Source organism: Zea mays, chromosome 5 (genome assembly GCF_902167145.1).
Source record: "Zea mays cultivar B73 chromosome 5, Zm-B73-REFERENCE-NAM-5.0, whole genome shotgun sequence".
Lineage (NCBI taxonomy): Eukaryota > Viridiplantae > Streptophyta > Magnoliopsida > Poales > Poaceae > Zea > Zea mays.
In genome coordinates, this window is record NC_050100.1 from 9,687,819 (window position 1) to 9,707,079 (window position 19,261).

A 19,261-nucleotide genomic window follows, 5' to 3' on the forward strand; every position below is an offset into this window, starting at 1 on the left:
AAATTATATCTAAAGATTTGGTAAAAAATTACTAGTGAAGCTAGATTTGGTGGAGATATCAGTATTTGACTAAAACATTTAAATCTGAATATGGTTTTAGTAGATCTAGGTCTGGAAGTGAATATGGTTTTAGTAAATCTAAAATTGATAGGTGAAGAAATGGAACATTGTGCGCGGCCTCATCTGGGACAGGTCCACGGGGAATGGGCGAGTTTTGTGTGAATGTTCCACCTGGGGGGACTTAACATTATTAGCTTTAAATACCCCTGATTTGGTGAATGAAATTTCACGTCATTAGTGCTTCCTAACAGTACAGGAAAAGGGGGGAAGCGAGTACACTTTAAAAATTAAGAGTTGCCATCAGGCAATAAAAACATACTCCTTAGCTACGACCTACGAGTGTCACCGATACAGCACTTTGTCAAGTTGCTTCAAACAAAGCCTACAAAATTGGGCGAGCTTGATAGCAAACTGCTTGAAAAATCAACTTCACGCCTTCTTACTCTTCTTTCTTCTATCTGGTTCTCCCTCCCTTTCTTTCCTCCGTCTCCCTCGTTTGCCCTGCCAGCGAAAAAGAAAATCAGAACATGAAAGGCTTGCGTTGGAGCATCGTTCGACAGAATAAAAGACCAATCCAGATGCACTATCAATACTATTTTAGCACTATATATGTTTCTCTAGTCGCATATCTTGTAGCAAGTTTAAGCACTCTGGCATCAGTATCTCATGATCAACGAAGAAACAGCCACGATATTGAACTTTCAGGTAACTTCAAAAAAAAAAATGAAACTTTCAGGGCAGTTCAGGAAAGCAGAACATGCTTGGTGTCAAGAAATGCCATTGAAGTTTAATCTGAAATTTTGAAGCCAATGAGTGGGTAAACGCACCTCAGCAGAGAATGTCTTGAGAGGGTCTCTGCTTTTCCCTGATCCTCCCTTAAACCCCTGCCTTTTCCGCCTTTGGGGCTTGTCGATATGCATAGCAGCCCTGGAAAGCTTGACAGCATTGCTGGCTTCTTTTGTTTTCGGATCAATTAGGTAGTCAGGGACATCACGCAGGTATGCAGGAATTTCCTTGTTGCATAGCAACTTATCGTGTTTGAGCAAATCTGGAAAGGAGGAAAAAACATCCAGCATGATTGCTTAGACTGGTTACATACAAACACAACTATTCTGCACAAAACTTTGTAATTTTACCAAGGTCCGTTGGATTCTCTTCAAAATGAGACTTCAATCTACAAGGTAAGAAAGGCATCACTATCAGGAAAAAATATATATTGGTGCAGAAATGGCTTAAAATGAAAATGATCTTTTGTTTCACGAAAAAATGTACAATTTCATATATTTGATGTTATTGGTTTCTCAGCAAGAAAGCACAGTTTATGACTATGTAGCAGTATACCGGCAACAAGTAGAGTTTTTTTTCCTTTTTTTCTCCCAAGAAGAGCCAGTAGGTTGTTTTCAAGATATTAAACTAGTGTTATGCAATTTGCAATCTACCAACAAATTAGCTACTTCAGTTGCAACAAGGATCTTACTTCTCAGAATTGAGGATTTCATTCTTTATGTCTTGTCGACGCGCTTCCTGTACATCACGTGTTGTCACACTCCTTGCAACATCCTGTAAGAGTAGTGCCCATTAACAATAGCCATCTAAATAAGTACTGCCGTTTGAGTACAAACAAACAAACAAACAACAAAATCTTTTGGTCCCAAGCAAGTTAGGTAAACCTAACAGAACCCACAAATCAAGATTCAGACACATGGATAGCTATTTTTCATGTACTCTTATGTAAGACTAAATCTTTAGGTTTATTTCATCATTTCAAGTCTTCTTTTACTATCTCTTCCCATGCCAACTTCGGTCTTTTTCTTTCTCTCTACAGATTGCTATTGTGCCTTAGGATCTCACTACACACCGGGGTCTTTGAAGGTCTCCATTGAACATATCCAAACCATCTCAACCGATGTTAGATGATTTTTTCTTTAATTAGTGCTACCACTAGTCTATCATGCATAATGTTGTCCTATAAAACTTGCATTTTAGCTTCTGTGGTCCCTTCTTATCATATAGAACACCATATGCTTGACACCACTTTATCCGCCCGATTTTGATTCTATGACTAACATCGTCAAAATCCTCGTCTCTCTGTAGCATTGATTCTAAATTCCTAAAGGTCCTTTGGACTCTAAAGTCTCCCACCACAACTCCAGTTTCCTATTTACTCTTGCCAACTTTCATCAACTAGCACTACATCGTCCGCAAAAAACATACACTAATGGATATCCCCTTTTATATCCCTTGTGACCTTATCCATCACCTAAGGCAAAATGGTAAGGGCTTAAAGTTGACCATTTATGTAGTCCTATTGTAATAAGGAAGTCATTTGTGTTCCCATCTTGTCCAAACACTAGTAACAATATTGTGGTATATGTCCTTAATGATTTCAACATACTTCAATGGAACTTTGACCAAAGCCCATCACATAACATTCCTTGGTATTTCATCATAAGCCTCCTCCAAAATCAATAGAAACCATGTGTAGGTCCTTCTACTCCCTATATTGCTCTATCACTTATTTTATTAAGAAAATGGCTTCAATGGTAGACCTTTCAGACATGAAACCAAATCGGTTCAAAGAGATCCTAGTTATTCCTCTTAAACGGTGCTCAATAACTCTCCCATAACTTCATAGTATGGCCTATTAACTTCATTGCCGGTAATTAGCACAACTTAAATGTCTCCCTTATTATTGTAGATTGGCACCAATATACTTCTCCACTCATCAAGCATCTTGTTCGACCAGAAGATATGGTTGAACAACTTGGTTAGCCATACTATAGCTATGTCCCCGAGACATCTACATACCTCAATTAGGATACCATCACGACCCATCGTCTTACCCCCTTTCATCCTTTTCAATGTCTATCTAACCTTAGATTCTTAGATCCTACTAACAAGGTGCCTATTGATGTGTCATCAAAAGAGTCATCCAACTGAAAGGTTATGTCCATGTTCTTCATATTGAACAATTTGACAAAATGCGTCATCTATGTCTGGCATCATCCTCCTTCACCAAGAGCTGTTCCGTTTCATCCTTGGCAACCATGCCAGATGCAAGAAGTGTTTAAAGGAACTGCAAAAATGAACAACATTTGCTAGAAGCCAGCAAATGAGCTGATGAGCACACGATCAAGTACAGATTCAAGAAAACATGCTCCGCACCAACTATTCGGAATATCAGCCTGATTAGTGATTAGCACTAGCTTGCCCAGGCAAAAAGCAACAGTAATTTTTTTAACAATCGAATGAACTCCCCTTACCAGGCAAGAAAGAGACAAAAGCCCACGAATAACACAAACAAAGACACCTGAGCAAGGTTTCATATTTAATGAACATGACCACATATCCAGGCTCCAGGCTCTCGGTAGTACATAGGTTTATGTACATAGTATCTACTAGACTAATAAAGGGACATGAATCAACTGAAAATCAAGCTGCCAACTGCATTGGACACTATTACCAGATCAGCTTTTAGCTTTCCAGTAACCACAGTATAGTAGGTCCTCATCAGGCAACCCATGCCTCACTCAAATACTAGCACATCCTCACAAATAATAAGTTCCATACGATCTATGCTAGCATCAAGTTGCATAGATGCACAGAAACAGAAATATAGAATAAGCTAAACAAATCAAATTTATAATCCAGAATAGATATATTGCAGACCTGAGCCCTATACCGTAGAGATTCAACAGCATCTTTCGTAAGTAATGGGAAAGGTGAAATGCAGTCCATATCTTTCTTTTCGACATCTTGCAACATATGCTCAATCTCTTTAAAAGTACTATCCTCCTTTGGTGAAACCTAAAGAAGCAATTGCCAAAACATATGGACATAAACATCAGAACAAATAGAAACTTTGCACATGTCAGTTATTTATGATGATAAATTTATATGACTGAGTAATGCAACATTAAACTTACAAGCGATATGGATGCACCAGTCTTATTTGCTCTACCTGTTCGCCCAATTCTGTGAACATACCCAGTAGCATCCAGAGGCATGTCAAAATTGACTACCTAAAAAAGGTTAAAGATAGAGATTAAGCATGCTCTTCAAAACTTAAACTATGAAGTCAAAATTCATTTTCTGAGTGACTACCCAAATTTCAAGCTATTAATATATAAACAAAGATGGCAAAATCCAAACTTCTTTATAGATCTTTCTAAAGAGAATAATTGATGAACCATACAGCAGAAAATCATATTGAATCCTTCTTTTATTTCAGAGAGAACATAGGACAATAAATTCTCTACATAAACTTCAGCATATATTACTCATGATGAGTGTGGTAGGGTTCCTGATCCTACCAGGGATCTCTCTCAATCGGTATGGATGAGTGATCGAGGAAAGGAGACAAGGGCGGCGCTGGGGCGCCATGGTTGTGCGGTGGCGGCGGCAAAAGTCAAGAGAGAGAGAGAGAGAGAGAGAGATATTAGGTCACGGGAAATCCCGGCTCCCTAACGGAAGCCGGAAACAATATATGTTTCTGCTTGCCTCAATCAAAGAGTCTTTACAAGTATTCATACCTCTAATGACATGAATAAATTACGGAAATAGGATAACTATGGGCCTTAGCCCCTCTAGCCGCCGGCACAACCTAGCCACTAATGGGCCTGGGCCTGGTATAGGAGATGCCGGTCATAACAGAGTGATATAACTGTGAGCTCCAACATAAAATATAATAAAAAGGACAGACTCAGTGCCAGAGGCTCCCACAGGAGTAGGGTCTGGGGAAGGAATAAACTGAGCCAAAACTTCCCCCCACAAATGCGGAGAGGTTATTTTGGACCCACAACTTGGTGACTTAGTGAGACAGCTCTAAAAACTACACCAGGACTGCCCTTCATAAAATGTAATAAAACTGCCAACAAAACATAACACATATTGATCCAAAAGTTACCCTAAGAAATGTTCTCAGCTACTGACTTAATCGCAACAAGGTATGTAACGGTGATACAGTGGCACTGAATATCTGACCATGATTAGATCAATATATTAACTTACTGTAAATACATTTTTGAAGTCAATTCCTCTGACAACTCCAAATTCAGCATCTAAAGTCTGTTGCAAATGTTTGCGGGACACCTTTTGCTCTTTCTGGTTTTCCTTATTGGTTTGCTTCTTCCGTTTGCGGGACAATGTTGCCTCTTTTTTATTTTCCTCATTGGTTTGCTTCTCCTTTGTTTTAGTGTCATCCGTTGCTATTAGATAATCAAATAGCCTTGCGTTGAATGCCTAAAAAGAAATACACAAACAATTTAAATTATTTCTGGAGCCACCTTGTCATCACAAGCAATCTGTGCAAACTTCTAGCAAATGATTTGATATCAAAGTCTTAAATATTGTTTAACAGGTAACCTTCCATACCAATGGCTTTTTTCTGTTTCTCAACAAAAGGGGTCCAAGACTAAACCAAAGCACAGGAAAGATATTGCTATTCACGTAATAGAGGCATATACTAGTCAATATTAAGAAACAAAGAAAAATGGCAGAGTTTTAGAGACGAGTGCCTTCACAAAGCACAATTACATAATTAACAAGCAATCTAAGGAGCTAAAGGGAACCTAGCTCAGGGGTTCATGCAACAACCAAGTTGTTTGCTTCATCTATCCATTTATTAAGTTCTTTATAATTACAAATAAGAAGTGTAGGCCTGATGCAGTGGTGAGAGCTGTCTAACTAAGTCATCTGGTCATGGGTTCAAAGCAGCCTCTCCGCATTTGCAGGGGGAGACTCATGTGGAAGCCTCGGTCTAACCTTTTTTCATAGTTACAAATAATTTGATAAAAGCCGTGCAAAAAAGATACCTCTATAATATGTAGTCGGGAATTTTGTGGCAACTCAGCATTCAAAACTGCAGATCTTATCCCAAACTGCAAAAAGCAGAGCATATTCATCATAAGTATGTTAATACTACAAATGAAGCATACATTAAAAATAGAATCGAAATAGAAGCAACATAGTATGTGAACAAAAGCAGTTAAGTGAATAGTGTACACATAGAAACAATCATAGCATAGGCAAAGTTTGTATAGCATTATCCAAAAATGGCAGTACAAGATGTCGCATTATCCAAGGTGAGTGTGGTGTTGTATGGGAGGTTCTTGCCCCCTTTGGTCTTCTTAACATAATAATACACAACTCTCCAGCATGTTCGAGAAAAAAGATGTAGCGCCAATCCTTCAGTTAATTTTTTACAAGACTTGCCTAACCTGGTATTATGGTTATCTGAAGAGACAAATGAACTTAATGACATAGCAAGAGAGTCAACTGTGACATGATTGTATGCTCAACTTTATAACATCAAATACAGAAGGAACAAAGTAGGTCACAAGGTCAATAATTGCAGCATATAAAGTCCAGGTTATCTCAAACCAGAATTCTAAGAATCAAACAATTCAGGATATGTACAAGTTTTTTAAGGTGTCGAGTAAAATAAAATACCTTTTTATAGATCCAGATGATCAATCACGTTGTAAGGGTAATAACACAAAGCAGTGGTTTGATTTACCTTTTCCAAGATCAGTCGTAATCTGAAAGCCATATCAATTGAGTTTACAAATATAAGAACTTTCTTCTGAATGAGCTCAAACTTTAGAAGTGCAAGGATATGAAGTATTTTATCCTTGGCATCACAGGAGATCTGTGGGCAAAAAATGAATGATATGCGATGAGCAGGAATGAAGAAATAGCAGTGTAAAAAGCCAAGTAACTTCAGCAAAATGAATACGATTTTTTAAAATACGCCCATAGCTTAAGGATGACCTCAGATAAGGGACGGTCAGGAAAATGTAACCCTGTCAAGCATGAGAACTTTTGGTTTTCCAGTTTTTTTTTTTGGAACCTTCAAGTTGCAATGGTAATATGAAAAGGAGCACAAGTACAGGAAGGAGGAAGCAGAAGATACTTGCCCAAAACTGCTGAACATTTTTGGGGATCACATCATCCTTTGCTTGACCAACCTCCGAAAGAGTTAGAACAAATGGGTTATGCAGAAGTAGTTTTGTCAACTTGTCAACATCAGAGCTGCCATATAGTCAAATTTCAGTATCACCAAAAATAACACAAATGCAAGCAAGGGCCCAAGTTACTAATGATATTTCTTAGCAAGGGCCTAAGTGGGAAACAGTAGCATGAATTCAATCCCCAACACTTACATGTCAGATGCATTCAAACAATTATTAAACTATCAGCATAGACACATAAAGAGAAGCAACAGCACAAACAGGTCTAACAGCAACCACCCACTTAACCAGCATGATAAAAATTTGGAAATAGAAAAAAAACAGAATTTCAAGAGCAAACCATCTGAGGCAAGTAATTATAAAATAATGAAATGCTTAGATAAATCATAAATGTAGGGTGCAGAATCGAGATTTAATGGGTAGCTGCAGAAAAAGGACGAACATTGACCAGATTTAACCTTGAAGTTGCAGACATCAGAATAGACTGACAGCTTCTCGGGATATGTGGGATGAGAGCTTTCAAGTCAACTTCGCAGCGGTAGGATAGAAGTAGGTCAGCCTGGCAACTAAAGATTGGTATATTAGTAACTTCTTCAAAAAGGAACTTGCGTGATGAACATTGTAATTAATACACAATAGGTGTGGATTCTGGTGTACATCACTTCAAAAAATGTTGTACTCCCTCCCTCAACCTTCTAAGGCATATTTTGATGCAAAAAAGTTGTAATTTTGACCAACTGTTGTCAAATTAAATGTATGTTTTGAAGTCATATTAATACATTCATATTTTTGAAGTGTTTTGTAGTAATTGAAAATATACTGTGAAAAGAATTCAAAGGTTCAAATATGATTTTGAAAACTTTACATACCAAAGTATACCCTACAATAATAAACAGAAGGCTCATATGGCAATGCAGCTTTAAATAAAGTGTCACCAGATATGTAAAGTATGATCTCCAAGTCTTTAAAATGGTACAAATCAAATTGTTTTCGAGTCAAGAGTCAAGTCGTGCAACTACTGACTAGACGACCAGTCGTGACTAGTCGAATATAAGTCGATGATTATATTTTTTATATTTTTCTATATATGCTAATACTAAAAACATGCTGAAACACTAAAAACACTTTGTTTAGTATATCTTCATCCATCTCTATTTCCTACAATATATCATTAAATATTGAACAGTTTTGTAGCGAGTCTCCTATTGTTCTCTCTGATTTCAAAGAACTTGCTTGGATTCAAAAACAGTGCATGCCCCATAAAGATTGGTAGTCATCTGACTGTCCCACCTCTTACCAACAATAGAAATTACTTCATCAATTAGTCGCTCTTTGTGTTCCGAAGCTTCCTTGATGCTCTTTTTTTATAGTCCATGGCGGCCCACATTTCAGCCATTGCTGGTCTCTACCATTTCAGCCTAACAAGATCTCTACCATTTGTCTTGGTCCTCATCAAGTCTTAAATCCTTCCTTGTCCATTGATCAACCTGGTCATCTTCTTTGCTTTAGCAATGCAGCCACTAAACTCTTTTATCTTCCCAATAACCTCCAGCATGAGATCCAAGTAGTAGGTAGCACAAGGTGTCCAAAATAAGGTAGGAAACTTACTAGGGTTTGAGATGGTTGGGTGGGTTCACATTTTTATACCTAGGCCCAAATAAGTCGCCCGACTCAAATGCTATGACTAGTCGACGAGTCGAGCGACTAGCAGAGAAAGTCGAGTCGTCCGACTAGCAGAGAAAGTCGAGTCGCTCGACTTTAAAACCTTGAATCAAAATCACCATATGCAAATACATGGGGAAAAATTAAACTATAGCTCAATTAAGAAAAATGGAATAACAGAAATTTCTTTTTATTATTTTATTAGACTGTGACAGAAAATATAGCATCACAAATTCAACGCTAGCATTCTTCTTTACATTGCAGGGCCAATGAAATATGTAAACAAAATGAAAGTAAACAAAAATATATATATGAACGACAACTGGAGAGCACCTCATCAAGAATCATCATTGAAAGTGACTCTTTAACTGCAGGTCCACGAATAATTCCCTTTGATATGCATGTTGCAACACAAGCTGGAGTTGATACGAGAATGTTAGGGGGGCCAGACAATGCAACAGTCTGCAAAAAACAGGCAAAAGTAAGTTAGTTACTTGAGACAATAGACATAATAATAATAATAATAACAAAACATGGGTAACAAGTGGAGAAAATAACAATGGAACAGAATAGAATTCTCACAATATCCTTATCCGACATGCTCGCGGTAACTTGCACAACCCTCAATTTGCATGTACAGAGCTCAAGGAGAGATAATGCCTCATTATACACCTATATCAAGCAAGTCGAGACAGCAGTGTTAGCTTCCTGTTTAGCAAAGATGAAAACAAGGGGAAGGAAAATTATATCATACCCACATGATATTAATAGCCAGCAAATTAAAAATACATCAAAATAGTGAATATAAAAACATGTGTTTGCACTTCACTTGTCCAATGGGGAATCTCCATCTGTGCACCACCTGATGTGCATTTTTCACCTATACCACTCAACAAATCAATGACATGGAGTCTGGTTCTACACGTTATTGAAATATGTTGATGATATGAAAGGTATATATCAAGTGGTGGTGCAGATGAAAATATTCCACATCCAAATATAATCCAATCAGCTACTACATGCGTGTTTTATAGTCCAAGAACTAAATAAACATTGCCAATGAATAGCATGTATAATTCATATGTATCCAAGTGAGATGCAAAACATAACTACTACAGCTAGCATTGAAACAACTAAAATCCCCAAACTTAGTCATCGAACACTCACAGAAAAGTAAGCTAAGGTTCACTACCTGGTGGCATAAATCTCGAGTAGGAACCAGGATGAAAGCATTTGGTGCAGGTTTTCGTATACGTCCTTCTGAGGACAACTTCAGTAGCTCGTGCAGAAGTGGGAGAAGATAGGCAAAGGTCTTCCCAGAGCCAGTCTTGGCCTTTGCAACCACATCCTTCCCTTCCTGGAACCACAATGTTCAGTTGTTGACTAGAGGCCAAAATTACAGAAAACAAAATCTGTTGCACAAAAACTAGATATCTATCTTGATGTACAATATATAGGTCATAACAGTTTTTGCACCAGATCATCCTTGTGTTACACTTGGCTAAAACTAAAGTTAGCATAGGATCATCATCTTTGATGCCGAATAAATAGGCTATAGCAGTTTTTTGCAGGCAACCAATCCCGGGAGTTGACTAGACAATGCAGGCTATTCAAATAATGCTACGGTTTGCAGAATGCCCATGACCATCACACTTATCAGAATTAACTTCTTCCAAAGAAAAGGAGCTGAAATTCCATATTTCCTGCATCATTTTTCCATTAGTTTCTTACTACACCCTAATAGCATGGCAATGCTACAGCGATCATTCGCAAACACCACCAGACCCAGGCCTTGAAGCTGATTGGATAGCAGAGGCCAAACGTCTGGACTGAATACGCACGAATCAGAAAAGAAGCACACTAAAAGCAAGATGAAAGCCATAAACCACGCACCAGGATGAGCGGGATGGCTTCCCGCTGTATCGGGGTGGCCTTGAGGATGCCCTTCTTCCTCAACGCCCTCTTCAGCTGCTCGTCCAGGCCAAGTTCATCGAAGCTCACCTCCACTTCTTCCTCCTCTTCCTCCTTCCTCTCCTCCCTGCTGCAGGCGGCAGCTTCCGGGATACTATCCTCCCCAACAGCGCTGACTACTTCCTGCCCAGCCTCCTCCGCTGTATCCATCTCAGTCTCAGGGGTGGCTGTTACGGTTACGGCCCTAGGCTCTAGCCGGCGGCGGCGGTGTGTGAGGGCGCCGCAAAGATTGTGGCAGCGGATGAAGAGGAAACGCGAGTGCGCACGAGGAGAAGAAACCCTCAACCTCAAGTAGTCAAGTGGGCCGTTCTTTGCGGCGGCGGTTGAAGAGGAAACGCGAGCGCGCACGAGGAGAAGAAACCCTCCACCTCAAGTGGGCCGAGTTTTGCAGCTTTCCGATTTTGCCCCTGCATCCAACGGCGGAAACAGCGATACGAATATACTTGGATTGAAGGTTTATGGGGAACCCGACCTGTTCTGGTGTTCCGCTCTGCCGAGTCGATGAGAAATAGCCGCCGGGTTCACAGTTCACTTGCAGTCGCAGTCGCAGTCGCAGTTGCTGGTTGCTTTGCTCCCCACATTTGTCGACGGTCGCCGTCGCCGGTTCCTCGTGCAACGCACCGCGCTAACGATGGCCGAGACGGTGGGCTTCGCGAGCGGCGACGCGGCGGCGTGGCGCGCAGCGCTGGCCGCGTACGACCGCCGTCTCGCGGCCCTAGACAAACCCGACCTCGTGGCCGTGGACTCCTTTTACCGCCACGACCTGCCCGCGCTCCTGCGCTGCCGTGACCCGGATCCTTTCCTCGCCAAGCCCGAGCTGGTGCGCCTCCTCCAGTGGAAGCTCTCTCGCGGCAAGTGGAGGTCAGTCCATCTGCCTTTCTTCAACTATCATGCTGTTGCTAGCTTGTTCACGCTCCAGCTTTTGGATCCTGTAGGGCGTGGTCCGGTCCTTGCCTTGATGGAAAAATGTTCACAAGTATGCTGCCGATTCGATTAAGATTGGGTTTTTGTTGCCAGACCGAGGCTGATGGATTTCGTCAAGGGCTTGGACGACGCCGTGGTGGAGTCGGCGTCGCGCAAGGCGTTCGCGGCTTTGCCCGACCTCAGAAGGGCCATCACCGAGCTTACCGTGCTCAAGGGAGTCGGACCCGCCACTGCGTCCGCCGTGCTCGCTGCGTATGCACCTGATGTCGCACCGTTCATGTCTGACGAGGTGAGCCTTGTGCATAAAATGTCTTAGTGCGTGGTGACTGCAATGATCAGATCTTGTGTAGGCGATGGTAGCAGCCTTGGGCAATTCAAAGGAGTACACTCTGAAGCAGTACCTTGCATTTGCTGATAAATTGCAGGCAAAAGCGAAGGTAGGTACACGGCTACGAATGAGAAATTGCTAACAACGTTTGCAAAGCTTAGCTACTTCTTCTGGTCGTCTGAAGTATTCAGCGCAACTAAATGTAATCTTACGGTTTTGAGTCAGGTGCTCGGATGGCTGCAGTTCGCAGCTGGTTAATGCTTTGTTTAGTTTTGTCCAAGCTAAAAAGTATCATAGTCTATATACTAAAGTGGAAAAAAATAAGCGGTTACCTTAGATATAGCTAACTTATTGCAGAATTTTGTGCTTCGTGTGTTGAACCCTTTCCACCTGGACAAATTGGAAGAGCTCATTGTGCTACTTTAAAAAGGCGATCCCGATTTACCTGTATGAATAGCATCCAGTTCTGCAATTTAACAACACTTCTTCAAATGCTAGCATTAAAGTTGAGGCGTATGCTGGTAAATTTGAAACGCATGCACCAAGACACCGGTAGTTTTTCACCTGCTTGTCTTTGCATTCCATTCCAAGTTCCAGTTGGCACACTAGGGAAATAGTTACAAAGCATTTTTCAGTATGTTGAAACTTGAAAGCTTGCAAACTGCTCTGCAGTGCTAACTTTTACACTAGTTCGATTAGAGCTGTCTCCAAGAGTTCCCCCAAAACTCACTCTCAATCTTGTTTCTTTAGCAAGTTTGAACAAAAGCTTTCTCCATCAACTCTTTATTTGAAATCTCAATCTTTCTGTACTCGGGAAAATCAATCTAATAGTGCCAAAAATGTACTTTGTATCAATTGGCCAATATAGAGATGGTCGATATGGGGGGGAAATAAAGAGCAAAGACAAGTTCCCCATGTAAATATACAAGAGAAAAAAAAGCATAAAAATGGTTTAAGTGGTTTGGAAATAGCCCGGAATTTCTGATGCCAAATTGTCTTCTATCTTTTAGGAGCTAGATTTTGTAAACGATCGGAGAAACATAATAAATGTGTGCGTAACTTTTTTTAGCCACTTGGAGAACTCATTGATTTGCCAGTTTCGTTTAGTAACTATTGAATATGCTCTTAGGCTGTAAGTGTCATTTCAAATATAGATTTCAGACTCATACAAATCGGACGAGCATTGAATAAGAAAAGAATAATTTTATATTTGCATCCACAGTAGACAGTACTTGATTGCCATTTGACTGATATTTATGTTGACCTTGAAGGAACTGAGCATAGGAGAAGAAAGTTTCACACCCTCAGATGTCGAGAGAGCACTGTGGAGCTCGGCAATTGCGTCCAAGTCACCACCAAGCGGTAACCCAAAGAGGGAATCAAAGATGCATGGCAAGAGGAAAAGATGATTTACACCGCGCTTCTTTATTGAGGCTAAAAGGGTTTTAGTAGCTGCGGGTCTTAGATTCTTAGTTGAACACTTGTTTTTGTAACCTGCGGAATGGAATCCTTTGGTGGAGTATAATTTGAAATCCTTAGTTGACCAAAACACTTTATTTCCTACATGCCTACCAGTGACCCTCGCTACATGAGCTCGGATGCATCGTGCATGTGTATTTCAAGACTAATGCACCCGTTGTTGCTATTGCTGAAAATATGTGCCGGTCTTTTTGAACACCACGAGCACGGCCTAAAGATAGAAGCCAAAAACATGGTTCGATACGAAAATATGGATTGGACTAGCACGGTCCAAATGCAGACCTGAGTCGGGTCTCAAATTTTGATCTATTGGGCTCCTGCTGGCCGCTCACATGGGTCAGGTTTGGGCCGGCATAGCCCAATTAAAGCTTGTATTGTTTAATTTCTTTAATTAAGTAAGTTATAGACTTTATATTATTGTAATATTTTGATTTTATATAGTTAAATATTGTTAGCATTGTTTAATATCTTTAATTTATAGTAAGATATAAATTTTATGTGGTTCAAAGCAGCAAGTGTCATTCTAAGCCAAAATGTTGTTTTTTACCCGAGAATCTACACATGTGCAATACTTGATGGATTGAAGGAAGTCAAAGGGAGAGTTCCGTATAGGGGGTGGTGAAGGGGCTCAACAGTTTCGAACCGTAGTGATATCACGCCTCGGTCGCACACATCTGGCTTTTGGGGTTCGGGATCATAGCGTGAGCTATGGCCAAGTGCCTCCATTCTTCCTCCACGGGATCAAGGCGATAAATACCAGCTTCTTTCCTCCACGGGATTCGTACATCGGATGAGGATTCCTACAACGGTAGATGAATTCTAGAAAGGGCAAAACCTACGGGTGCACCAGGACGAGTACCTTCTTTTTATTGATCCACTGGAATATCTACTAAAGGAAATTTGCCATACACTTGTTCTGGTTCCTTTCATCGGCGTTGTAAGCGCGTTCTTATTCCGTTTTCTTGGATGTTTTAGTAAAAAATAAATTCTTTTTCTGGAACTCGCAATCTGGAGGATTCGAACCGTAGTGAGATTATCTAGCAATCTCGAAATATCGTATCTACTAGTGCCGGGGGGAGGAATCGAAATCTATATGCCCTCTCGGGTTCTTCCCTTTCCACCAGTCACTCGGAAAGCTTGGACCGTCACGATCTAACGAAGACACGATGTGCTTTAGAGTCAACCTAGACCACTGTTTTTAATCTTTGGGCTAGCACAGTATGATCCAAAAAAAAATTTCGACCTTTTTTGGCCCAACCCCATTTGACCCAAAGTATGATGGGCTCAGATGGGCCTGGACCAGCTCAATTCCCAAACAGTAGTTGTTCCTAGAGGAATAATCAGCAAAGAGCTTGATGCTCTGTCATTTCTATTGTTACCGAATACCGAGGAACGTCTCATGATCTAGTCCGCCTTTTATATAGGGATTATTTGGTTGCCTGCATCTGTAAGATTGGGGCTGAGCCTTTTCTTGCTAACCTGGCTAAGAGCGTGTAGTGTCCTTACACCAGCACGTCAAGTTAGTGGCTAAATGAACAAAAAGCACATCTTTTGAACCTATCCAAATCTACATCGCCCAAGCTCATAAATGGAACTCGTGCTACAGGTCCTCAACAGCAACAGAAGAACCATTTTATCAAGCTGCCGGCAACAATTGATTACATATACAAGGCACAACTGATTCCCGCGTGATCCGGTCCCAGTCTTTACCACTTGATCCGACCACACTGGAAGTTTGCATCAACTTACACCGTTTTTTCTCTCCGATTTAATTGCTTCGTAAGACTTGACAACCTCCTTGAACTTCTCTTCTGCAGCATCTGCACCAGTCCAAACATTTGTGTTGTGCTGTTAGTCAATTGTGAACGTCACGATGCAACTACACTGGAATTGGAAGAAACGCAGTGTCCATGGGAAACAAGATGTTCACCTCTATCATTTTGATTTTGGTCAGGATGCACTTCCATCGCTTTTGTTCTAAAAGCAGTCTGCAGCAGGTGAAGTCTGAAAGTCAGATAACAAGAGCACACGGCCATAGATCAAGTATGATACACACACACATGTGTAACCCTAATTCCTGCCAATTTCTTTGGAGCTTCCTACAAATATAACTCACTGTTATGAATCTAAACTATCCATCTCCCCAGCTAACCATAACTCCAATAGACCCAAGGAATATCCAGTAGAATGGCTATGGAATGAAAACGTTGTAAGAAAACAGAGCCATAAACTGTCTCTTTGCTTAAGAAGACGAGAGAAGTGTCCATCCCCTTTATATAAAATGCAAAGTTATGTCATCATCCTCATAATCAGCTCCGTTATAAACTAAAAAAAATAAAACGTGGAAGATTTTATTATTATAGTAAACTCAAAGGAGATAGTGAAAAGCAATAACCATGACAAATATAACCATTCCATGAAGTATTCATGACACGTAACTCTAAACCCATGCAAACCATTGCTATCCAACATACCAATACTAATCAAATAAAATGGAAAAAGCTTGCAGATAACTAAGTTTGGAATCTTGTAGATTGAATATTTGAATTGTACGATGATCAACATGAGGGTTATCATTAATGTTAGGAGAGACAATAAGTTCTGCAGGCATACAGAAATGAAGGGTACAAGGAACAATAGCATGGTAGATAAATTGCATTACCTTCACTTCTGCATCTGTATATGGTGTCGCTCGTGATCTACAACGGAAGAAATATGTTTTATCAGAAAAACAGTTGCATGAGATTTGGAATTTGGGATGCAGTACATAGATTTTCGAAGTTCAGTAAAAGGAAGTGGAATCACAGAAAACAGGGATGGCATTTTGTCCAATAAAACAATATTTGATACCAGTTTACAGTTTCTTCTTTTAAAACAAGAGAGTAAAATGACACGATAGAAATAGAAAATGAAATTCCAAAAAGAAGTATGGAAAATCATTGTGCGGCAAGAAAGTGGTTGTCAATACAAGGGAGTTTGTTATGCAACAGGAAAATATTTATTTGAGAAATAAAGCACAAATCAGATGAATTGACTTATATCATAATTCATAAATATGGAATTAAAGGCCAAGGACTGAACATGAGTCCAAGACAGTCTATCATGTCACAACTAGATCAAAAGATAAGCAGAAATTCACAGCACGAGGTTTGAATAAAGACCTGTCAAGACCTAGAACTGCATAGTGATGCGACATAGGATAAACCCTAGGTCCTGCCGGTGTGTACGTCCGCCTATTTTTATGTTCTGAGTGAGAAGTATCGGTCTGCCAATACCAATCATCCCGAGGGATGTAATTGTAGCCACGAGGAGGGCCATTCTCCCTCCAGCTTTCATAACCTCGTCCAAATTTATTCCTCTCTCTGTTGAAGACACTCTGCATATGCCTTATTCTTTGCTGGAAATTTTTAAGCAGACAAAAGATCAGCATACTCACGGACTAAAAGTGATATTGCAATGCAAGTACACTTAAGATATATGTGGTAGTGATACATGTAATCTCAAACTCCCATCTGTGCGTTGAAGATAAATGTACCATAGTCCATACTTGTGTTGATTGTTGCATACAGAAAAAATATGAATATATGTAAACTCACAACTCTCTCTTGTTCCTCTTCATATTCCTGCTGCATTCGCTGATAATATCTTTTCTTAGCTTCCTCACTGAAGCTTCCACGACTTGAGTTATTACTTGTATACCTCCAAGTCCAAGATGATGTTGACTGCACTTTATTCAACTTTCAAAGAAAAGGAACATATAAGTCTACTTCAAAGAGTTAAACTAACCAAGTATAAGCAAGCATAGGACAGATATATATGGTCATAAATCAAACAGGAAAGTATAGTGACTAGGAGAGAGCTGTTTAAAACATCATCAACCAATGGGACTCTTGATCTTCTTCAGGAGTGTGTGGTCACCACGGAGGTCTGGTTTAGATTGCTGTCCTATCGGCCTTCAGGGTTTGCTTGAATTAAGTGCACCATCAGTGGCGGAGTGGTGGATACAGGCTTGTGCTCTGCTGCCAAGTGACCTGTGCAAGGACTTCGACTCACTCATCCTACTGGTGTCCTGGACCATGTGGAAAGAGAGGAACAGCAAGGTGTTTGGTTCACAGACAGTTGCCAGCACCCATATGTGACGAGGTAGTGCACCAGAGGGGTTCACTGACTTGGCAACACTTCTGAGATTGATGAGCACCTAGGGTCTAAGGGACGTCGTGTAAAGTTTGCAAAATGTAGTCTGGCGAACGTACAGGGCCTTGCCACGGGCAAGCAAAGTATTAGGCATACCCTACTCGTGTTATTCCAATATACTTGACCACTTTGTAATGGTCGCTGTTTTTCCTCTTAATGAAACACGTGCAAACGGACACGTTCTTGAAAAAATGGGACTCTTGGCATATGTTAGAGCGTTTCCCAGAGCAAACCCTTCGACTAAATGGTGGAATTGACAGGGGAACCCTACTGGCCTATTGCGGTACAATATTGGGCATAGAAAGGGTGATACAGAGGGAAAAACTAGACATTATCCTGGTAGATCATACTTACCTAGCAACCCTTCTCTAGTGGTTTTACCTAAAAATATCACCTAATGCCACAACCACATATCCAAGGCATGGGAGATTTTGGGACTTGAATTCATTACATTGGATTTGTCTTGCCAGGCTAAAACTTGTCAAATGAGGATCCATATTCCTCCTTGGCTAAGGAGCACACACTTAAGGAACAGTATGAGTTTGCACTAAGAAAATTTACAAATCAATAACCCGTAGGACGTAGGTAATTATATTACCTGAGTGTAGAACCAGTCCATGCTTTTGCGAACTTGAGTAATCTGGAACTCCACAGGAACACAAATAAAAGGTCAAATACATGAAAACTTCGCAATAACTAGGTAGAATCCAGAGCAAATAAACATCACAAATATGATAAAAACGCAAAATTACCAATAACCTCACATCACTACATCAGTAGCAAATATTACAAATCAATTTCATGCGCGTGGTTAGTAAGTTCTACGTGATTATAAGGTTTACATACTAGCAAAGTTATTGTAGGCTTGTGAGCGATAAAACTGGATCACCTGATACCCAATTGGCATACGCAGACAGAGCAAACTGCAACTAAGCCCTAGGTCGACGCGCAGCAAGCAAGACAAGCGTAACAAGGGGAAGACAGACAGGGGCACCCACAGCGAAACTGGCGGTGGTGACGCCGATGAGGCCGAAGATGAGGATTCCCCATGCCTTGGACGGCCGCCGTTCCTGCTCCCTCGACGCACCGGCGCCGCTGCTGTGCCGATCTGATTTGTCCTCCTGCGGGTGCGGGGCCATCTTCTATGGGGCTCGCCCCTAGCGGATTCTTCTTATCTTCTGGTTCGAGCTCGACGGCGAGAAGCGCCGGAAATCAAGCTCATGCTTTCCTGACCAGAGGAAAAGGCAGGATTCGAGGACTCGAGATCGAATCTATTGTGCGTAGGCCTCGAGGGGGAGGACCGGAGGACGAATTGGAGTTGGATTGGATTGGTGAAGGGGACGGCCGGGAAACGGGAGAGAGTCGACTCGGGACTCGCAATGCCTCAAACGACCGTGTGCCATGGGATCGGGATCCGCTGCAGTACTGCATGGGAAAAGCAGGATTTCAGCCGAATTGGATCCATTCCAGGACTTTCTCTTGTCAGTGCACCAAATCGTGGCCATCCAAATTAGCCTCGCGTTACACGAGACTCCTCATTTTTTTCTCATTATTTGACTTTTTATTTATCTTTTCATAAAAATTACAATCCGTATACAGTATCTCACTCAAACAGACTATCTATCTAGTTTGGCTAGTCAAATGGATTGCTAAATTTGACTAGTGAAAGAGC

At 40.8% G+C, this 19,261-nt stretch overlaps 3 protein-coding genes across 7 annotated transcripts; 1 reads left to right on the plus strand and 2 right to left on the minus strand.

Moving 5' to 3' along the window:
* Nucleotides 1-216: 216 nt before the first annotated feature.
* Nucleotides 217-10,892, minus strand: LOC100273968 (uncharacterized). The gene is made up of 15 exons (NM_001148355.1): nucleotides 10,587-10,892; nucleotides 9,886-10,050; nucleotides 9,276-9,365; nucleotides 9,027-9,155; nucleotides 7,490-7,590; nucleotides 6,978-7,092; nucleotides 6,578-6,709; nucleotides 5,874-5,939; nucleotides 5,071-5,301; nucleotides 3,987-4,082; nucleotides 3,730-3,867; nucleotides 1,538-1,620; nucleotides 1,197-1,234; nucleotides 888-1,108; nucleotides 217-561 (listed from the first exon to the last, which is right to left on the minus strand). The coding sequence occupies exons 1-15, from the start codon at nucleotides 10,812-10,814 to the stop codon at nucleotides 490-492; spliced, it is 1,905 nt and encodes a 634-aa protein (NP_001141827.1). The 5' UTR covers nucleotides 10,815-10,892; the 3' UTR covers nucleotides 217-489.
* Nucleotides 10,893-11,133: 241 nt separating this feature from the next.
* Nucleotides 11,134-13,591, plus strand: LOC100278543 (uncharacterized). Of its 4 annotated transcripts, none has more exons than NM_001365306.1 (4): nucleotides 11,139-11,525; nucleotides 11,682-11,877; nucleotides 11,952-12,025; nucleotides 13,188-13,465. In NM_001365306.1, exons 1-3 carry the CDS (start codon nucleotides 11,296-11,298, stop codon nucleotides 11,979-11,981), a joined length of 456 nt encoding a protein of 151 aa, NP_001352235.1. In that variant the 5' UTR covers nucleotides 11,139-11,295; the 3' UTR covers nucleotides 11,982-12,025; nucleotides 13,188-13,465. The 4 variants fall into 4 exon arrangements, with proteins under 4 accessions (XP_008643417.1, NP_001352235.1, XP_008643416.1 ...); XM_008645194.3 differs by having other exon boundaries at nucleotides 11,153-11,525; nucleotides 12,014-12,025; nucleotides 13,188-13,591; NM_001151783.2 differs by having other exon boundaries at nucleotides 11,223-11,525; nucleotides 11,939-12,025; nucleotides 13,188-13,542.
* Nucleotides 13,592-14,732: 1,141 nt separating this feature from the next.
* LOC100283856 (uncharacterized) lies at nucleotides 14,733-19,053 on the minus strand. 2 transcript variants are annotated; one of them, XM_035968063.1, is made up of 7 exons: nucleotides 18,588-19,053; nucleotides 18,188-18,229; nucleotides 16,992-17,117; nucleotides 16,557-16,792; nucleotides 16,058-16,094; nucleotides 15,326-15,383; nucleotides 14,733-15,215 (listed from the first exon to the last, which is right to left on the minus strand). In XM_035968063.1, the coding sequence occupies exons 1-7, from the start codon at nucleotides 18,726-18,728 to the stop codon at nucleotides 15,136-15,138; spliced, it is 720 nt and encodes a 239-aa protein (XP_035823956.1). In that variant the 5' UTR covers nucleotides 18,729-19,053; the 3' UTR covers nucleotides 14,733-15,135. The 2 variants fall into 2 exon arrangements, with proteins under 2 accessions (XP_035823956.1, NP_001151644.1); NM_001158172.1 differs by having other exon boundaries at nucleotides 14,843-15,215; nucleotides 16,992-17,132; nucleotides 18,588-19,001.
* Between the last annotated feature and the right edge of the window lie 208 nt (nucleotides 19,054-19,261).